This window comes from Macrotis lagotis, chromosome 4 (assembly GCF_037893015.1).
Source record: "Macrotis lagotis isolate mMagLag1 chromosome 4, bilby.v1.9.chrom.fasta, whole genome shotgun sequence".
NCBI lineage: Eukaryota > Metazoa > Chordata > Mammalia > Peramelemorphia > Peramelidae > Macrotis > Macrotis lagotis.
In genome coordinates this window covers 63,305,073-63,324,066 of record NC_133661.1, presented here as the reverse complement: position 1 = coordinate 63,324,066, position 18,994 = coordinate 63,305,073, and the positions used below count along the sequence as shown (strand labels likewise).

At 35.0% G+C, this 18,994-nt stretch overlaps 1 protein-coding gene and 2 long non-coding RNA genes across 4 annotated transcripts in view; 2 read left to right on the top strand and 1 right to left on the bottom strand.

Annotated features, from left to right (window-relative positions):
- Window positions 1-283: 283 nt before the first annotated feature.
- LOC141520972 (pulmonary surfactant-associated protein D-like) lies at window positions 284-13,164 on the bottom strand. Its single transcript, XM_074232979.1, has 5 exons — window positions 12,835-13,164; window positions 6,779-6,978; window positions 5,909-6,010; window positions 3,554-3,637; window positions 284-1,585 (listed from the first exon to the last, which is right to left on the bottom strand). The coding sequence occupies exons 2-5, from the start codon at window positions 6,966-6,968 to the stop codon at window positions 1,212-1,214; spliced, it is 750 nt and encodes a 249-aa protein (XP_074089080.1). The 5' UTR covers window positions 6,969-6,978; window positions 12,835-13,164; the 3' UTR covers window positions 284-1,211.
- LOC141520974 (uncharacterized) overlaps window positions 12,261-18,994 on the top strand; it is a 59,924-nt gene continuing 53,190 nt past the window's right edge. For both annotated transcript variants that reach the window (XR_012477815.1, XR_012477814.1), the window contains exon 1: window positions 12,261-12,473. This is a non-coding gene — a long non-coding RNA (uncharacterized LOC141520974). The remainder of the gene's footprint in view (window positions 12,474-18,994) is intronic.
- LOC141520975 (uncharacterized) overlaps window positions 12,964-18,994 on the top strand; it is a 29,955-nt gene continuing 23,924 nt past the window's right edge. The window contains exon 1 of the long non-coding RNA XR_012477816.1: window positions 12,964-13,246. This is a non-coding gene — a long non-coding RNA (uncharacterized LOC141520975). The remainder of the gene's footprint in view (window positions 13,247-18,994) is intronic.

The window sequence follows — 18,994 nt, the reverse complement described above, 5'->3', positions numbered from 1 at the left end:
AGAATTGGAAATTGAAATGAATGTGATGGAACTATAGTTCTGTAGGAAACAATGAGCAGGTGGATTTTAGAAAAGCCTAGAAAGACTTACATGAACTGATATTGAGTGAAGTGAACAGAACTAGGAGACCATTGTACACATGAATAGCAACACTGTGTGATGATCTGCTATGATTAGACTAAGTTTTTCTCAGCAGTACAGTGATCAAAGACTTGTGATGTAAAACACCATCCAAATCCAGAGAAAGAACTATGAAGTCTGAATGTTGACCAAAGCATACAAATTTCACTTTTTGAAATTTATTTTGCTTTTTCTTTCTCATGTTTTTTCCTCTTTTCTTCTGATTGTTCTTTCACAACATAAGTAATATGGAAGTATTTTTAGCACAATTATACAGATTACTCATTATCAAGGGAAGGGGGAGGGAAGGGAAGGAGGAAGAAAAAGGTGAAACTCAAAATCTTACAAAAATGAATATTCAAAACTACCTTTACATTTAATTGGAAAAAATAAAATTAAAATAAAAACATTTTTATTTAACAATGTCAAGTAGAAGATAGATTATATTTGCCTTGTGTAGTTATAGAGAAGACAACTAAGATTAGTAGCTAGAAGGTCAGAGGGGGGAGAGGGGGGGAAACTAAATCTGGATTCAAAAGGATTCCTTTTGAAAAAGATCTGGCCAAGCATACAAAGAATGTAGTAAGGGTTTTTTCATTCCTATCGGAATAGAAGGATTACCTGTTGTGGAAATCTAGTTCTATTCATTTTTCAAATCTAGTCGTTTTTAATTGCTTTTGAACCATGATATATCCAATATTATTCCATAACATGCAATGTTGAAATGTTTCCTTTTTTAAATGATATCCCACTCTTTTGACTTATATTGTTCACCTACAATGTGCAGGGTTCAACCTAACTTTGCTGCTCTTCTCAGATTTTCTTTACAGTGTATTTCCTCAAAGCATAGTCCCTAAGTCCTGGAGAGGGTCCCCCCTCCCAAGTCCTGTTTCATTATTGAAAGGGTTTGTACTGCAACCTGGTGAGTACTTTTCCTTTAATTAAGTCTCTTTGGGGACAAAAAAAGGGATAAAGTTAAGTACCAAGTTTTTCATTTATCTCATAGACAAAGATATATTCCCTGCCTAGGAAATTTTTAAAGACAATGCCAGCAACATCAGTGAACCCAGTTTCCCCTTAAAAACTTCAGTCTAAAATTCACAAACAATTAGTCTTTTATCTGTACAGGGTCTATCATTCCACTGTCCATTTTTGTAGATTTCCACACAGTTCTCCTTTCTAGCACCATTGGGTTCATTTTCTGCCCAATTGGAATAAATGATATTTTGTCCATTCTGGTATCGAAATGTACCCTCAGTCACCTCATCACTTATGCCCAGGTAGATGTCCTTGTTGAAATTTTGGGCCAGTTCTTCTAGGGCTTGGTTCTCTAAGACATTCTGGGGGGCTGCCATTAGAGCACCATTTTTTGAACATATTTTCTTTCCCTCTTCAAATGTCTCTTCTGATGTATGTACCTTAAACCATTTCTCATTCACAATTTTGAAACCTGACAATATCATAGCTGTAGAGGAGAAAGAAAGAGACAACCTAGTCACACATTGTTAGAAGACCTATAGATTCCCTACCAGTGTCCAGATTTTGGACAGTTCAGTTCACTTCTGAACAAGGGGACTTATGAGTCACACATGGTAAAAGGAGACTCAAAACATGCTTCCACATCATTCCTGTCATGCCTCCACAACCCAAGGATGGGAGATTATAATCTGGATTCCATCTGGTTTTTCCTAGCAGTGAACAAAAAGGTCTTGAAAGTGGAGGAGCACAGAGATGTTCTTTCCTCTTGTCTGAAGCTTGGGAAACAAGGAAACCCCTTGAAGTACCTGCACTGACTCTGTTGGCACTTCTAGGTATCTGAAAGAAAGTCAAATATTCTCCATTGTAGTGTTGTGGTTTATGGAGTGAAAAGGATTGGATTAGACTAGGAAAGATCACTCGACAGGGGAGGCAGGCTAATTGTGTATGATCTTGAACCAGTTAATTCCATTTTAGTGGCTTCAATTTTCTCATTATGTGTATGTATACACACACACAAAAAAAAACCATAAATTTTTTTTGATGATGATGATGTTTGTTCTTCAGTTTCTAAGACGACCACGACATCAGTGAGGTGATATCATGACAAGCACATGAATTGTATTTGAGTTAGGGGGGGCCTGTGATAAGTCATCAAATTCACTTTCTCCTCCAAAATCATCTGGGTTCAGTGGTCAGATATGAATCAGGATGACTGGAGTATGGCCCTGGATGTGAGGCAGTCAGGCAGCCCAAGGTCATATAGCTAATGAGTATCAAGTGTCTGAGGCCAGATTCAAACTCCCATCCTCCTGACTCCAAGGCCAGTGATCTGTCCACTGTACCACTTAATTTTGATTCTCTCACATCCAGGGCCTTCTCCAGTCATCCTGATTCATATCTGACCACTAGACCCAGAAGGCTTTGGAGGAGAAAGTAAGACTGGTGACTTAGCACAGCACCCCCTCACTCAAATCCAATTCATGTACTTGTCATGGCATCACCTCCCAGATGTTGTGGTCTTCTTCAGCAATAAAGGACAAATATTATTAACATGATTTATTTTCTCAATTAGGAGAGGGTAGCAGAGTTTGGCCAGGGTTCTTTTTTCTATGTCATGGTCTCCTCCTCTGAGTATTTGTTTTAAATGCATAAAAATGCAAAAGATTACAAAAGAAGCTAATTATACTGAATATAGATATCAAATATTTTTTCTCTTACAAATTATTATAAAAAAGAATTTCTGGATCTCAGATTAAGGAATTTCTGGAATAGATGATCTCCAATACACCTCCACAATTAAATAGAGCTAATTCTTCAAAATTTGAATTTATAAAAGAATTTGTCAGGGTCTGTGACTTGAGAGGAGTACCAAAATGATATTAGAATTTGACTTTCAACCATCCCTCTTCCTCCTTTTTGATTTCTGTGTAATTCTACTGTTCTTTTTATAATTCTTTATCGTTTTATGTCTGAACCTCTAAAACTTTTGAAGAAAATTTTTCTTAAACATCAAATATATACTCTATATTCTAGGACATGGGTAACTAGCAACATTTTCACTTTACCTAAAGCTTATAATAGTAGCTGTGCCTCTTTACTATGATACTTCATAGATCAGAATATAGTTGTCAAATTCAGATTTGGGAAAACCTAAACATAGTCATGAGAAAGTTAGTGTATGGAGAAAGGTTGGTCATATCAATCTCATAAAGTAAACATCTTAGCTCAATCTTTAATATCTATCTATCTATTTATATGTTATATATATATATATATATATATATATATATATATATATATATATATATATATTCTTTTTTTTTTCTTGCAAAGCAAATGGGGTTAAGTGCTTTGCCCAAGGCCACACAACTAGGTAATTATTAAGTGTCTGAGGCCGGATTTGAACTCAGGTATTCCTGACTCCAGGGCCGGTGCTCTATCCACTATACTTTACCTTTACTATATTTGTTGATGTTATCTTGTAGCATTCTCATTTCTTCTTGCAAAGCTGTCACTTGAGCCTTGAGGGAAATCAGGTCTGAATAGCAAAAATGGATTGTTATTTCTATTGGGTCTTAAGCAATGCATCTGAGAGAACAAGATTGTTTGGTTTCCTCCCTAGTGAGAAAGACATCCCATCCATACAGGGGTTCAATACCAAGACCCTCCCATTCCACCTCACACTGGAATTGACCTGACCCTGAAATCAAAGGCCTAAGTAATTTGGAAGTATAAAATAGGAGAAAAAGAATTAAAATGTTGCTTTGTATCAAATGATGGATTTCTTCATGAAACAGTTACACAGGATATTCCAGTGGCTACATCAGGGTGGTACTGTGTCTCAGAGGTAATTGAAAATTTACTTCTCCTTCCTAACTTCCCTCAATTTGCTAAGTTTCCATTTATCTTCTGACCCAAAATTAATAAGATTCTCTCCAAGCATTTGCAACTCATTTTTATGCATTTATTACCTCCTTCACCATTCTTGTTTCTGACATTCAAGTTTATTGGATGAGATATTATAATTATCTACTAGTCTTTTATTTCTTTTCTCTTTTCCTCAATTTTGTCATTCCTTCCCTTTGTTCTCTATCCCTTATCATTACTTTCTTTCCCTACCTTTCCTTTTTCTTTGCTCCTTATCTTCCTAGTCTATCTTTTTTTGCTTTCCTTTCTTCCCTCCCTTCTTTTTGTCCCTTCCCTTCCCTTTCTTTCTCTTTCCTCCTTTCCCAGCTTGGGAAATACTACTTGCTTTCTTTCTATTTACTTTTCCAACGTTCTCCTAAAACCATACCTTTAGTGGCTCTTCATTACCTAACAGGCTTAAGTCTTTATGACAGTCTATTGTCTTTCTGTCAGAAGGAATTGACAATTATGCATACTACTAGATTTTCTTTCTATTTACTTTTCTCATGTTCTTTTCCTAATATTATACCTTGAGTGGATATTCATCACCAAACAGGCTTAAGTCTTAGTTCATTATTTTATCCTTCAAAATTATGTCAATTTATCAACTCTCATCTAACTCACTCATTTTTTCTCCATTGCAGTTTGCATTCTGGTCAGACCAGTCTTCACATTATTCTTTCACTGCTCCCCCCCGCCTTTAACTTTATTAATGCCTTGAAATGTATCTGCTTAAAATGTCCTCCCTTATAAAAATTATTTCCATCTTTCAAATTCTATTACCTTCAAAAAGACTTTTTGTAATTATTTATTTTTAACATTTTTATTTTGTTTTCAATTTATGGAATAAACAAGCACTCTATAACAGTAAATCTCATGAAACTACAAATCTATTAGGGCTAACTTGCCATATATATAGATGTATATGTATATATATATATATATACATATATATACATATTTGTTGTTATTATGTAAATTTATTTCTTCTTTTTCAATTTTACTTTTTCTTCCACACTTCCTCCACAGTCATAGAGATGTAAACCTTTAGAAAGAAACACTTGTGTATGTGTATGTGTGTATATATATTATATATTATATTATATATATATATATATATATATATATATATATTCTATTCTTTTTGTTTTTAGGTTTTTGCAAGGCAAATGGGGTTAAGTGGCTTGCCCAAGGCCACACAGCTAGGTAATTATTAAGTGTCTGAGACTGGATTTAAACCCAGGTACTCCTGACTCCAAGGCTGGTGCTTTTATACACTATGCTACCTAACTGCTCTAATTCTTTCCTTTTTAAAAAATATTCTTTCTCTAAATGCAGATATGCCCTTCATATGCCCTTGGTAGTTAATTTGGTTATTTAATCAAAATAATTTATTCGTTCAAAATTTGTATTTAAAACAATATTGTTTTTACTATATAAATACTCTCTTGACTATGCTTAATTTTCTCATCACTATTTTATGCACGTCTATTAATAATTTTCTAAGATAATTTTGTTCTTCATTTCTAATAGCACAATAGTCTTTCACAATCACATAGCTCAACTTGTTCAGTCATTCTCAATTGAGGCGTATCCTCACAATTTGAAGTTCTTTGACTCCATAAATTATTTAACCCCTGGTAATTTCCCATTTCTCTACATTTCTAGAAAATATTGCAAATATCAAATAAACTATCAATTTCAGTTCTTTTGTTTAATGGTGTCACATAAAGTCATAGCTCCATAGTTAGACTGTGAATGCTGGAGAATGGAACTGAGTCTTGGTTAACCAGAGCAGATCCTGGATAAATACATATTGAACTAAATTAAACTAATTTTTTTGGTTTACCTTCCACTTTTCTCATTGCAGCCCTCTTCTTTTAAGTTAGATATGTAAACTTACCTTCATTTTTTCCTTCATCTCCTTTTGGTCCTCTGGGTCCCAGATCTCCTTTGGTCCCCATGGGGCCAACTTTTCCAGGAGGACCTAGCATTCCTCTCTCTCCTTATCATTGAACAAAATGCAGAGAAAAGACAATAATCAATATTTGAGTATTCTTCCTCCCACAACTATGATTACTTGTCTTTCAATTTTGAAGAATTCCAGTGAAATCAGTAAGATGATTTCTTGACTTGCAAGTGCATTGAGCAGAATGAAATCTTAATATGAGGCTTATTGGTGAATAACAAACTGCCCCACTGAGGGTACCAGTTTAGGACCGAGGAATGTTAATGGAGAGCTGAGACAAAGGAACTTGCCCACTTTAGGCTTTGATTTGCTGTTGTTTCTCTAAAGAACTGTAATCTATCTTAGTTTCCATCCTTCCTTTAAGATACCCCAGTAAAAAAAAAAAATCCCATGCTCTAAATCGGAAGGTAGCAGGAGTGTGAGATCCTGGTATGAAGTTCTTTGAGGTAGAGACCAAGTCTTACCAGTCTTTGTTATGTCACAGTTTTGGATCCAATGTCTTGCCCTGAATAAATGTTTAGCAAATGATTGTTAAGTAGATGAAGAGAATAATAGTAAAAGACATTTCTATAGTGCATTAAAAGTCAAAATGAACTTTACATGTCATCTTCTCTCTTGGCTCACAAGAGCACTGAGAACTGAGTACCAATGGTAACATTACTGCCATTTTATAAATAAAAAAATGACACTTGGAGAGGTTTTTTTGTGCATGGTCTTATTGGGGTCCAGGTCTTTCTGCCTCTCTCACCCTTTCTACAATTTATTCCCAAAGTGAAACAACTCAGAGAGATCTGATTTACATACCTTGGTCCCCTTTTTCTCCTTTTGGTCCAGGGTTCCCATCTCGACCTGGTAATCCATTGCTCCCAGGCAATCCACAGGGCACAACATTGCATGTATTTATTTTTGGTTTACATTCACATGTCTCAAGGTCAGAGGCCACAGTCAGTGATACTGTTAGTGTGAGAAACTGGAAAGTATCAAGGAGGTGCATCTTCTAAGATCTGGATATAAATGGAAGAAAGAGAGTGCCATCAAGCAGACAAGAATGCCCCTCATTTTCTTCATTTCCAGAGACTTTTCTGACTCATCCCATTTGCAATCCAATTAAAAGCTTTTGTGTGTTTCTCAGATCTGAGTTACAGGGATGGCCTTTATTTCCATTGTCATAATTTCTGTTCCTTGGTCTCTAGTGTCTCTGTTGGAATGGGCTGTTGGCAGAATTAAAGATTTTGCCTATGAAATTCTTCTACCCCTTTTAAAAAATCCCCCTTTACCCCATATGCAAGATAACAAATAATAACTAATCATTATTACATGCTAATCACATGTATAATGTCTAATCTTCAACATATTATCTCATTTGATTTTACAAATCTAAAAAGTAAGTACTATTATCGTTCTTTTTGTAGAGATGAAGAAACTGAGCAAACGAAAATTAAGTGATTTACCCATATCACATAGCCAAGAAGTGACTGAAGGTCATATTTTAATACAAGGTCTTCTTGACTCAAGGCCCAACACAGTGGCGTGAGACCTAGCTGCCTAGAATTCTAATTCCACCTCCTTAGAGAACCTTTTTGTGATTTCCTCATCTCCTCAAATATACTTTACACAATTTACCAAATTCTCTTTTTAAACCTTTGTGCTTGACCTTGAATTATACATATCATTGCTTTAGGGATGTAAGTCAATGATATATGTATCAATGGACTAGATCATTAAAAGATCATGCAAAGTAGGAAATAATGAATATCTAGAAAAAGAAATGTGATACTCAGAGATCCCACTCTATGGGGAAAAATTGGAGTATACATAGCTAAAAGACATTGAAAAAAGAGAGTCTATTTGTAAGCTTTTAGTTAGAATAAAAAAGATTGAGAACCTAGCCAATGAGATCGAGAGGTGTTGACTAAAAGTTGTGGCAACCAAGGCAGACAGAGTGTTGTTCTGAGTGTCCCCCCGAAAAAAGTGGACCATTCAGAAAGAGAAATAACTGAAATATTGTGCAGGGTTGGTGAGTCCAAACCCATAGATTCTGAATCATGGAAAGGGCACTCCAGCAAGAGATATCAATTCTATTTACAATGCTAGAACTTCATTAAATGTTAGATGGTGTGGTGTAGAAGTTGTTTCAAGAAGAAGAAGAAAAAGCAATGACTAAATCACTGGGGAAAAGGGAAAAAATCCACCAAACAGGGGCTGTACCTATTCCTTCATTAATAGGGCTTGGCTGGAAGCCCCTTTTTAATGATTGCATTGAGTAAACCCATTTAATGCTTAATATCTCTGGCACTTGGGTGCTTGAAATGGACTGGAGGCTCCTTTAAGAAGCACACCTGATTCTGAGGGTATTATTCAGAGTCTCTAAACTTGGTGCATAAAACAAAAAGAAAATCACTTTTATTCTCTTTTTCTCATTCTATCTTTTTTTTCACTTTAATGAGAAAACCTAGGTTTGACTCCTGTCTTTACCACTCATAGCCTCTGTGACCTTAAATGACTCAAGTACTCTGCTCACCACTTTATTCTTGTGAAGCCTTCTGAAGCCATAGCATTCATCATTAGGGGAAGAATCCAACATCCAATTTCATCTGCATGGCCAGAGGAAAAATCTGTTTTCTCAACTGATACATGATTTAAAGGATGAAGTGAATATGATAAGAGGTTTCTAATGGAACTCTAATGGAGTTCAAATGTTTTGTCCATGTCCTCTAGAGTTTAATGTGTCTATTTATACTTGAATAGAAGTTTTAGTAGAATACTTCTAAGAAATAAAGTAAATACAAAATGGAGAAGGAAATAGAATGTATTGCATGATAGATTAAGGATCCCAATCAGATCTTATCGAGATAGAACATTAGGCTCAATCTATTAAAATGAAATTTCATAGCAATAATAATTGTCTTAGACTAATAAATTTAGAAAGACTTACTGATATGCTTCAGAAGTTCCTCATCAGTAACTCCCTATCTCAGTGAAATCATCAATCTGTTTACTATTCCAAAATCTGATACTTCTTCAAAAATAATTACCTTAAAGAATTGGGGTATCTTTGGCTAGATAGTAATTGATTTATATTAGTCAACTTCCAGTTAAGCATGAACCAGAAATGTGCAATGCACACTTAGGCTGAATTGAGAGATGTCTACTGTTGATGAATAAGCAAATGAATTCACAGTCCTGCTGTTCTCTGCCACAATTGGAACAAGAATTAAATATAATGTTCAGTTTTAAATGACATGTTCTAGGAAAGTCATTGAGAACCCAGAGAGGGAAGGATTGAAGAACATGTATGTAAAAGTAGGGTCATGTTCATTCTGGAGAAGAGAAAACTAAGGCAAGTGCATAGAAGAGAAACTAAAAGTTTTTAACTTGGAACCAGAGGGAAAAGCTGGGAGTAAATGTATAGAAATTGCAAAGACTGACAATTGGACTCATCTGAAGAATAATTTTAAAAATTTACAGAGTTACAGGTTCAGCAAGATTCTTATCACTGGAGGTCTTTGGACAAAGGATAAGAGATGAGATGATGTCTGCTCTGGGATATCAGTTATTCATATGGTAGGGTAATACACTTGAGACTTAGATTGGAACTTAGAGGTGACATAGAACAGTCTCCACAATATTCATTTCATTTGTATCTGACTTTTGTGACCCCATCTGGAGTTTTCTCTGAAAGAGAGTGAAGTGCTTTGTCATTTCCTTCTCTGGAGTGTTTTTTTTTTAACCAATGAGGAACTGAGGTAAAAGGATAAGTTACTTTTCAAAAGTTATTTACTTAGTTCCTGAGGCTGGATTTGAACTCATGAAGATGAGTCTTCCTGATTCCAACCTGATATTTAACCACTGGTATACACAAGAATAAAGTGGTGAGCAGAGTTCTTTCTTTCTTTTTTTTTTTTTTAGGTTTTTGCAAGGCAAATGGGTTTAAGTGGCTTGCCCAAGGCCACACAGCTAGGTAGTTATTAAGTGTCTGAGACCGATGGTACTCCTGACTCCAGGGCCGGCACTTTATCCACTGTGCCACCTAGCTGCCCCATGAGCAGAGTTCTTGAGACACTTAAGGTCACACAGGCTATGAGTGCTAGAGATAGGAGCCAAACCCAGGTTTTCTCCATAAAGTGAAAAAAAAAAGATAGAAAGAGAAAAGGGAATAAAAATTATTCTCTTTTTGTTGTATACTCCATGGTTAGAGACTCTGAATAATTCCCTCAGAATTCTTTTTTATTCAGCAGAGTAACATGTTTGTGTGTGTGTGTGTGTGTGTGTGTGTGTGTGTGTGTGTGTGTGTGTGTGTGTTGGGGATGGCCTCTTTAACGTGTTTTCTTTCAGGCTGGTCAATGGTTTGAAATTACATTCTTGGTCATCCAGGACCACAAAATAATGGAATTATTCTTTTTCAAGATTGTGGTTACCTATGATTATCTATGAAATATTTAGGGTTTTAAGAAAAGCAGATTTAAAAAACACACAGAGATGTTTCCAAAAAAAACTATATACAGAATTACTTTCCTTATAAATCAAATTAAGCCTGAATAAGAGTTTTTAATTCATAGTGTTTTCATCTATAAAATAGAGGTGCTGGTATTTGGATATACTATTTCATGAGTCTGTTTTGAGTTAAGTATTTTGTTTTTTTAATTATATGTTTAATCTATAGAATAGAACAATTGTTTCTACAATGTGGTACAATAAAAATGATGATGGCATTTGAAATTGAAAATTTATTATGTACAACTTGCTTTTACTTTTGATAGATAGTAAAGTTATCATACAAATTCCTTTTTTTTTGTTTCCTTCTCTCTTCCCCTTGTCCTGAGATTTAGATATAAATTGGAAGTGAATATATCTCTATTTATCTGTGCTTTTTCTGGATGCAGATAGTTTATTTCTTCATTTATCCTTGATAGTGTATTTGACTATTTTTAATATTCAAAATGACTTATTCATTCAAAAGTCATTCTTCAAACTATATTCTTATTACTATAGAAAATATTCTCTTAACTCTGCTCATTTTGCTCTTCATTATTTCATCCAAGTCTTTTCATATTTTTCTAAGATCATTGAGTTCATCATTTCTTATAGCACCGTATATTATTTCATCACAATAATATACCACGACTTGTTCATATCCTAATTGATGAACATTCTGAAATTTTTAGTTCTTTGCCAGCATAAAGAGAGCTCCTATAAACATTTAAAAACACTTAGGCTTTTTTTCTGTTTTCCATAATCATCTTTGGAAATATATCTAGAAGTGGTATTGTTTGCTCAAGGGGTACAGACAATTTAATATCATTTTGGGCATAATTTCAGATTGCTTTCCAAAATGGTTGGATGAGTTCACATTTCCATCATGAATATCCCCATTTTTCTATATCCATTCCAATATATGTTGCTTTTTCCTTCAATCATATTAATCAATCTGGTAGATGCAAAATTATATCTCAAGATGGTTTAATTTGCATTTCTCTAATCACCAATGATTTAGATAATTTTTTCATGACTATAAATTGTTATGATTTCTTCATTGCAAAACTTCTTGTTTAAATCCTTTCACTATTGAGAAATGATTCATAATCTTATAGATTTGAAACATGATAACATTATCTTACAGACTTCCTACAATTTTTCACATTGATTTCTTTTTCTTCTGATTTTGGTTACATTTGTTTTATTTGTATAAACCTTTTTAAATTAGTATAATCCAAATACTTATTTTATGACTAACTTTACTCTCTATTTCTAATTTATTCTTATGTTTTCACTTTTTTTTTAAATCAGATAAGCCATACATTCCATATTCTTCTAAGTTTCTTGTAGCCTCTCCCTTTATTTGTAGACCATTCATTCATTTTGCCTTATCTTGGTAAATGGTGTAAGAAAATGACTTGTGCCCAGTTTCTACTACACTGCTTTCCCTCAACTTTTGTAAACAATAATGGATTCTTATTCCCAAAGTCGTTTTTCCATTTGTCAGATGTGACCAACTATTCCTGAATGCCTGATATAAATCCCATTTGATCATAATTATAATTTTTGTAATACAGTACAATTTTCCCCTAAATTTTATTTATTATTTTTGCATTTTCATTAATGAAATTTGTCAACAATGTTCATTTCCTTCTTTTACTCTTTGTGTTTTAGGCATCAGTATTATATCTGTAGACCAGGACTTTGAAAAGTGTAAAGTACCCTATGAAGTTAACTCTTTTTATAATTAGTCCTGCCCTAGCTTGGCAACTAAGGAAAAAACCCTTTCTTTCTCACCAATGCCCCCACCTTTGTCATCTGGAATAGCAGTGTTTTACAACTTGCTTATTTTTGTTTTGCTTCTCTTCCTCAAGATTCTTCTTGACAACAGCCAACCAATTAAACCCTTAACCAAAAAGGAAGTTTTCTATATAGTTGTTTTCCTCCATTTAAAAGAAACCATAGTTTCAGTTTTCTCTAGCTACACTAAGAACTATGCCTTAGCCAGCCATCTCCTGGAAAGGTAAGCACTACCTAAGGCAAAATCTTGTTTTCTTTTCTTCTGTCTCCACCTACTGCCTCACCCCTACAAATATCCATTTCCTTGCCATCTCCTGACCATGTCTGGTCTCATTGAAAGAAACTTTTTCTATTTTGCTCAACTGTCATAGAATTAACTATAGACACTAAACGAGGTAAATATGTTGTTACCAACATAACCCTCACTGTGTTGTATAAGATGGTATTTTTTAAAGCAACTCTAACCTGGATGAGTTGATTATGATATCCTTGGAAAGCATTAATGAGAGGCAGGAGGTATTAGTAGGAATACCTGTAGTTTGTGGCTTCTGGGGTTCTTCTAGCAGAGTGAAATTGGTCCTTACCTGCCAAAGCCGAGCTTGTCTTCTTTTACTCTGATAGGAATTTATTTGCTGCCTTTTGACTCCTTGTCATAGGAACTAACGTATGTATTCTCCACTCAGAGAATGTCCAGATGGCTACTACAGCATTGCTGGACTGTTACTCTGTCACTGAGCGAGCAGCCGAAATCCCAAAGCACAAAGGTCCTAGATCATTCTTGGAAAGGAAGTTGGGTAATTAGTTGAGGGTTACCTGGGGGAGGCTAAGGTAGAGTTGTGGGTGCCATCCCTGTAATTTAACTCTGTCAGAAGGGGACATTTGACTCCTTTTTGCTTTCTGTGGAGTAAGATGGTATGATCTCAGCTTCTTCTAGCGATCCTCTGCGATAGCTGCTGCTGTAGTAGTAGCATCTGGGAGCTGCTGCTTTGCTTACAGGTAATGACTTCAATGACCAAATGAAAAGGAAGTTTGGGTAGGAGTTTATTAAAGTTTACTAGGTAGGTATGGGATAGAGTCAGAGTTGAGCTTTAGAAAAATCATTCTGGAGTGGAGATAAACTTCAAGTAGGGAAATCCATTAGAAGGTTCTAGAAAGTATCTATGGGAAAAGTGATGAACTTCCTGGATTAGAATGGTGATTGTATGACAGAAGGTGGCATATGTAAGATATATTAGGAAGGAAGAAGGAAACAGATGAAACAATAGACTAAATATGTGAGCACAGATGTGATTAGACTCTCCTAATAATAATAATAACCACAGGGTGACACAATTATAGCATTAAAGCTTGAAGAGAATTTGGTAGTCATCTATTCCAAGTCCTTTACTTTCAACTGAGGAAATTGAGGCCAAGATAGGTTATGTGGTATATCCATTGCCATAGAGATGGGCAATAAGCATTCATTAAGTGTTTGCCAGACATCTTGCTAATCACTGGGGATAAAAAGGAGGACAAGACAATCCCCAAAGTCAAGAAACTCACAAAGAGAAGGATAGTAAGTGATAGAAATGGGATTTGTTTCATTGGTTTCCAAATTACAAATACCAGCTTAATGATTCAAAAACCCTTTTACTCTAAATTCCTTATTTAATATATACTATACACACACATACACACACACACAGTGTGTGTGTGTGTGTGTGTGTGTGTGTGTGTGTGTGTGTGTGTGTAGTTCATGTAGATTGCACCTTCTAGAATATTGTAGCTGGACCTTCCAGAATATTCCCAGGATCTTTCCTTCCTCATTGCTTCATCAAAGTGATTCAGGCATGGTACCCTGATAGACACCAGGGGTGTGAACAAGATGTGGTCTGTAGCAGAGTGAATAGATTCTCCAGAGTTCCCTCTGCCCACTCTTTTCCAAAGAAATTCTTTGATAACTACCAGTTAAGAAACAAGACATTGGTGTCAAGAGGCTTACCACTTCCCTCCTCAGAAAGGAGTACTAGACTTGAACTATGTCTGTCCCCCTAAGCATAGCTAGTCAAAAAATAATAAATTTTAAGTTCAACCCTTACTCCTCATTAAAATCCCTTAATTGGGAAGGAGTACCATAGGCTACATTTTCAAAGGCTTTATTCTTTCCCTACAATTTTCCCGTTACACAAGATACATAGTGAATTTAAAAAAATACAAAAAACACCATAAGATCCATAAAATAAAAAAAAAAACCTCAATACCTCCATTACCACCACCACTAATAACAAAATAACAAAAACATTTAACTATTCTGGTAGAAATCAAAAACCAGAGAAGTTAAAAAGATTAGAATATACCAGACTATATAATGAATAAATCTCAGTTCAATTATAAGAAACCAAGGGACTCTAAATCATTTCCTAGGGGCAATTTCTGGAAGTTCTAATGTGCTTAACTGGGGACAGGGAAATGACTGAGATGCCACCTCTCCTTCATGGTAGCTTCTTCCCAGAGTCTTTTTATCCCTCCAGAGATCACTCAATGAAAAGACTTGGTATTTTCATTTGACCTCTCTCTAGAATTCAAAACCCTGGAGCTCTCCTCTCCCAAGAGTTTACCAGTGTCATTTGTTATAATTCTCCAACAATGGAGAAAACTTTCTTTTAAACAGACTTGAGTCCTGGGTTACATATAGATGAGGAAACTGAAAGTCATTAAATGTTATGTGGCTCTCCCAAGGCCACAGAGGGGATAGAGTTGGGTTTTGATTGGAAAGACCCCTAAATTGCAATTCATTCTTCTTTTCATTATTCCAAACAGTTTTATCATGATGATTATAATATTATCTCCAATTTACACTACATTTTACAGTTTACAGAGAGCTTTCCTTCCAGGAGGCCTGGGTCTGAGTGATTGAGTGAATTGCTGAGCTTCATTTGACTAGTGAATGTAGGAACTAGGATTTAAATATAGTATGATATGAAGGGTTGAATCCTCTGGTGTCTATCAGGGTACCATGTCTAAATCACTTTGAGGAAGCAATGAGGAAGGGAGGAAGCATTGGGAAGAAAGATCTTGGGAATATTCTGGAAGGCAGAATTAGAGCTGATTTGGCATAGGAAGACAATGAATCTTTGGACCAAAGTGCTGACTGGCTTGGGGAAAAAAGGCAGAGTGGGAGGGGAATGCTCAAATGAATCAGACTTATCCTAGAGCTAACTTTGCCACCAATTAATTGTGTGACCTCTCTTTACTTCTTGCTGTTGAAGTTGTTCAATAATATTAGTTGCGTCTCACACTTTTTGACCCCATTTGGGCTTTTCTTGGCAGATATATTAGAATGTTTTCCATTTACTTCTCTAGGTCATCTTATGGAGGAGAAAACTGAGGTAAACAGGGTTCCAGTGACTTGCCAAAGGTTACATAGCTAATAAATGACTTGAACTGGGGTCTTCCTGACTTCCCAATCAATACAATATTTATTGGGCAACTTAGCTGCCCCATTTTATTTCTTTGGGCCTTAATCTCCCCACTGGTCAAATGTGTGGTTTGTACAAAAGATTTCTAAGGACCTAGATTTCTACATTCTAAGAATTAGTATTGTCTAAAAGTGGAACATGTTGCCTCCGGAGGTATTGAATTTTCTGTTGTTGGAAATCTTTAAACTAAGAATGAATAACCAGATGTTTAGAATATTGTAGTAAGGATTCATTTTTTTCAGGACAGGAAGGCCTCTGTCATCATTTTGGACTGGGATTCTGTGATTTGGTAAGGCTGCAAATATGGGCAAAGCAAATAAAACCTTGCCCTATGCTCAGCAAATCTGATGATGGTCTGAAAGTCTATCTGGGTCAGAAGAGGAGGTAAATAAACTCAATCCTGTATATCAAGTGGGTAGGGTGAAGGGTGAGTGATGAGAAGAGTGATAAGGGGAATGATAGATGATTAGATAGTAAAATAATATTTAGTTCCTTAAATATATTCAAAAATATATTGCAATTTTCTTGGTCATGAAATGGCAGGAAAAAATATTGTCAAATGACCTGGATTTAAATTCTGTTTCTGATATTTACAACCTATATGAGTCTGGGCAAATGAATAAATACAGTTCCATGGATCTCAGTTTTCTAATCTGAAAATGAAATAGTTGAATTGTAGAGCTTCTAGGTCCATTTCATATCTAGCTAAATCTCTGATCTATGACATAAAAAGATTGTTTTTAGTAATAATAACATTTGATTATAATATTTGAAATAATAAAGGAAGGAGAGAGGTCCCTGGCTAGAATAAATAATTGAAGGTCACTGCCAATAATGTTATATAACCACAAAAAAGACACAATTTGAATGTTTTTAATTCCTTCAATACATCTCTATAATTTTCTTTGCCAAATATTAATTATTGAAGGAAAATATAGCTTTCATGCAATGTTATAGTCTAACAAGGTTTTTCAAGCAGTACAAGAATGCAAATAGAAAACTACTCTTCAAGTTAAATTCTCCAAGACTCGTTCCATGGTAAAATGATGATCATTCTTTACCTGATGAATTTCAGTCCCCTTTTTAGGTTGAGGTTCATTCTCAATTAGTTTACAGGGATGACATGTACTTCAAGGATAGATGAGGAGGCCAGAGTAGTAGAGGCTATTCTAAAGAGAGGAAGCTACTATGGTATGGTGAGGAAAGTCCAGAGTCAATAGTGGCATGCAGAGAAGGAGAAAATAGCAGAATCAGAGTCTCAGAATCTTTTGCTTGCAGCCTTGATACTGATGATGTAAAAATTGTAAAAGAAGTCTGGCAAACATGCCCTGGATCATTTTGACGGAGTTGTGCTTGAGAGATCACAGATATAGGGAGACATGAAATGGCCTTCAAAGGTTATCTAGTTCAACTGTTTCATTATCAATTAATATGAGGAAACTGAGGTCCAGGGAACTTCAGTTAACTTCTCTAACCTTACAAAGGTAGTATATATCAGATACAGAGTTTAAATTCAGGTCATTTGACTTCCTGGACCAATATTCTTTTCATCATATCCTGATGCCTCTCTATGAAGTAGTCCTCTGAGCAAGGAGATTGGAATATATTCAAGGCATATATTATACTTAAGGAATATGGTTAGTGGAACTAAGAAAGCTAGAAGGGAGGGAAGAAGGGAAGAAGAAGAAGTTATAACTATAACCTGAAAACAGAATGTTCATTTTTATAAAGTACCCTAAATGTAGACTGTTAGAAAACTACTTCTATGTCTGGAATGTGAGGCATGAGCCAGATTTGGACATGAGTCGGCATGGACATTCAGTAGGAGTGGCTTTAGGTGAAGTGCAATTCAATCATATGGCTGCAGATCTTTGGGGGAATTTTGAACATGGAGAACATGGTTAATGAGCTGGGATTTGAAGTCAGTATCAATAGCCTATAATTTCAATACTTTAGCCTCTTTGCTTTTTGAAAATTGGGAAAATTCTGCATTTATCCTCCAGTCTATGGCAGGTCCTCATTTTCAATTATCTGTCAAAGAATGCTCTCAGTCACTTGGCAATCATATCTTTCTGTCTCATATACATATGAAACTCCTTGTTAATCTTTGTTTTATTCTTCCTGGTCCAAAGATTATTCTCCTATGTAAATATATCATTGAGAATACAAACAAGAAACTTCTGACTTCTTTCTGTTATATATTCTCACTTTTGCATTTCCAATAACCATTGGTCCAACTTCTATGATCATCCTCTTGTTTCCAACATAAGTAGTTACAATTATGCTTTTCATGACTCAAGATCAATGCATTATTCTTATAGAACTGCATTATGTTTTGTGTATAGCCATCTTTTCTTCTGAGTCTTCTGTATGTATTCTTTATAGAGGAGAGTAGACCTGTGATTTTATTCATATAGGAAACATTCAGTCCCTGTAAACTACACCAAGATAATTTTATTATTTTTCCCCCTTTTTCCTTGTTTGGGTTGTGCTAGGGCATAATAAGAACAGGCTATTTTGTTTGGGTGTCAGAAAGCCTGAATTAAATTCCTGCCTCAGACACTTACTAGCTTTGTGGCGGCTATGAGGGTACCTTAATATCTTTCAACCTCAATTTCTTCTTTCAAAAAATGGGGTTCATAAAAGTACTTATCTCATAGGGTTGTTCTGAAGATCAAATGAGATATTACCTACAAAGTACTCTGTGTGTGTGTATATATATATATATATATATATATATATATATATAGTATATACATGTAATATATAAATATAAATATAGCATATATTTAATATATTGCTTCCTGTTATTATTATTACTACTTGCATCTTCAGAATTGTATTCATTGTGATTTCCATCTGTATCTACCTTCCCTTCTAGAGTTTTTAAATCATGGGATCTCCTTTAGACTTTCTCTTGTCTCTGACATTGCTCTCACAAAATCTAAGCTTGATATTAGTTGATGTTGGATGTGTCTCCTCTCCCTGATGAATTTTAAAATAGAATGCTGATTTCTCCCAAACCTAACATCATTTTTTCTTCAGCAACCCATTTTCCCCTCTTTGGGAAAGAACCCAATTCTGAAGAGTAGCTAAACTATACTTTCATGTTCTAATTTCTTAAATCTAATTAGGCTAGAATAATGGTTGAACTAAATAAGATTGATGTTATTAGGAATAAATGGAAATTAAATTAACTGTTTCAGTGTCTAAGGTCCCACTTGAATCAATGACTAAGAAACTGTTCTTATGAAAAAAGATCTGGATGTTGTAATGTACTTCAAGC

Excerpts from the sequence above, each read along its gene's own strand:
- LOC141520972 (XM_074232979.1), bottom strand. The coding sequence starts at position 6,968 with ATGCACCTCCTTGATACTTTCCAGTTTCTCACACTAACAGTATCACTG. Across the intron at positions 3,638-5,908 it reads AGATGAAGGAAAAAATGAAG|ACCTGATTTCCCTCAAGGCT; the intron begins GTAAGTTTACAT and ends TTTGCTATTCAG. Across the intron at positions 1,586-3,553 it reads CATCAACAAATATAGTAAAG|CTATGATATTGTCAGGTTTC; the intron begins GTAAAGTATAGT and ends TCTCCTCTACAG.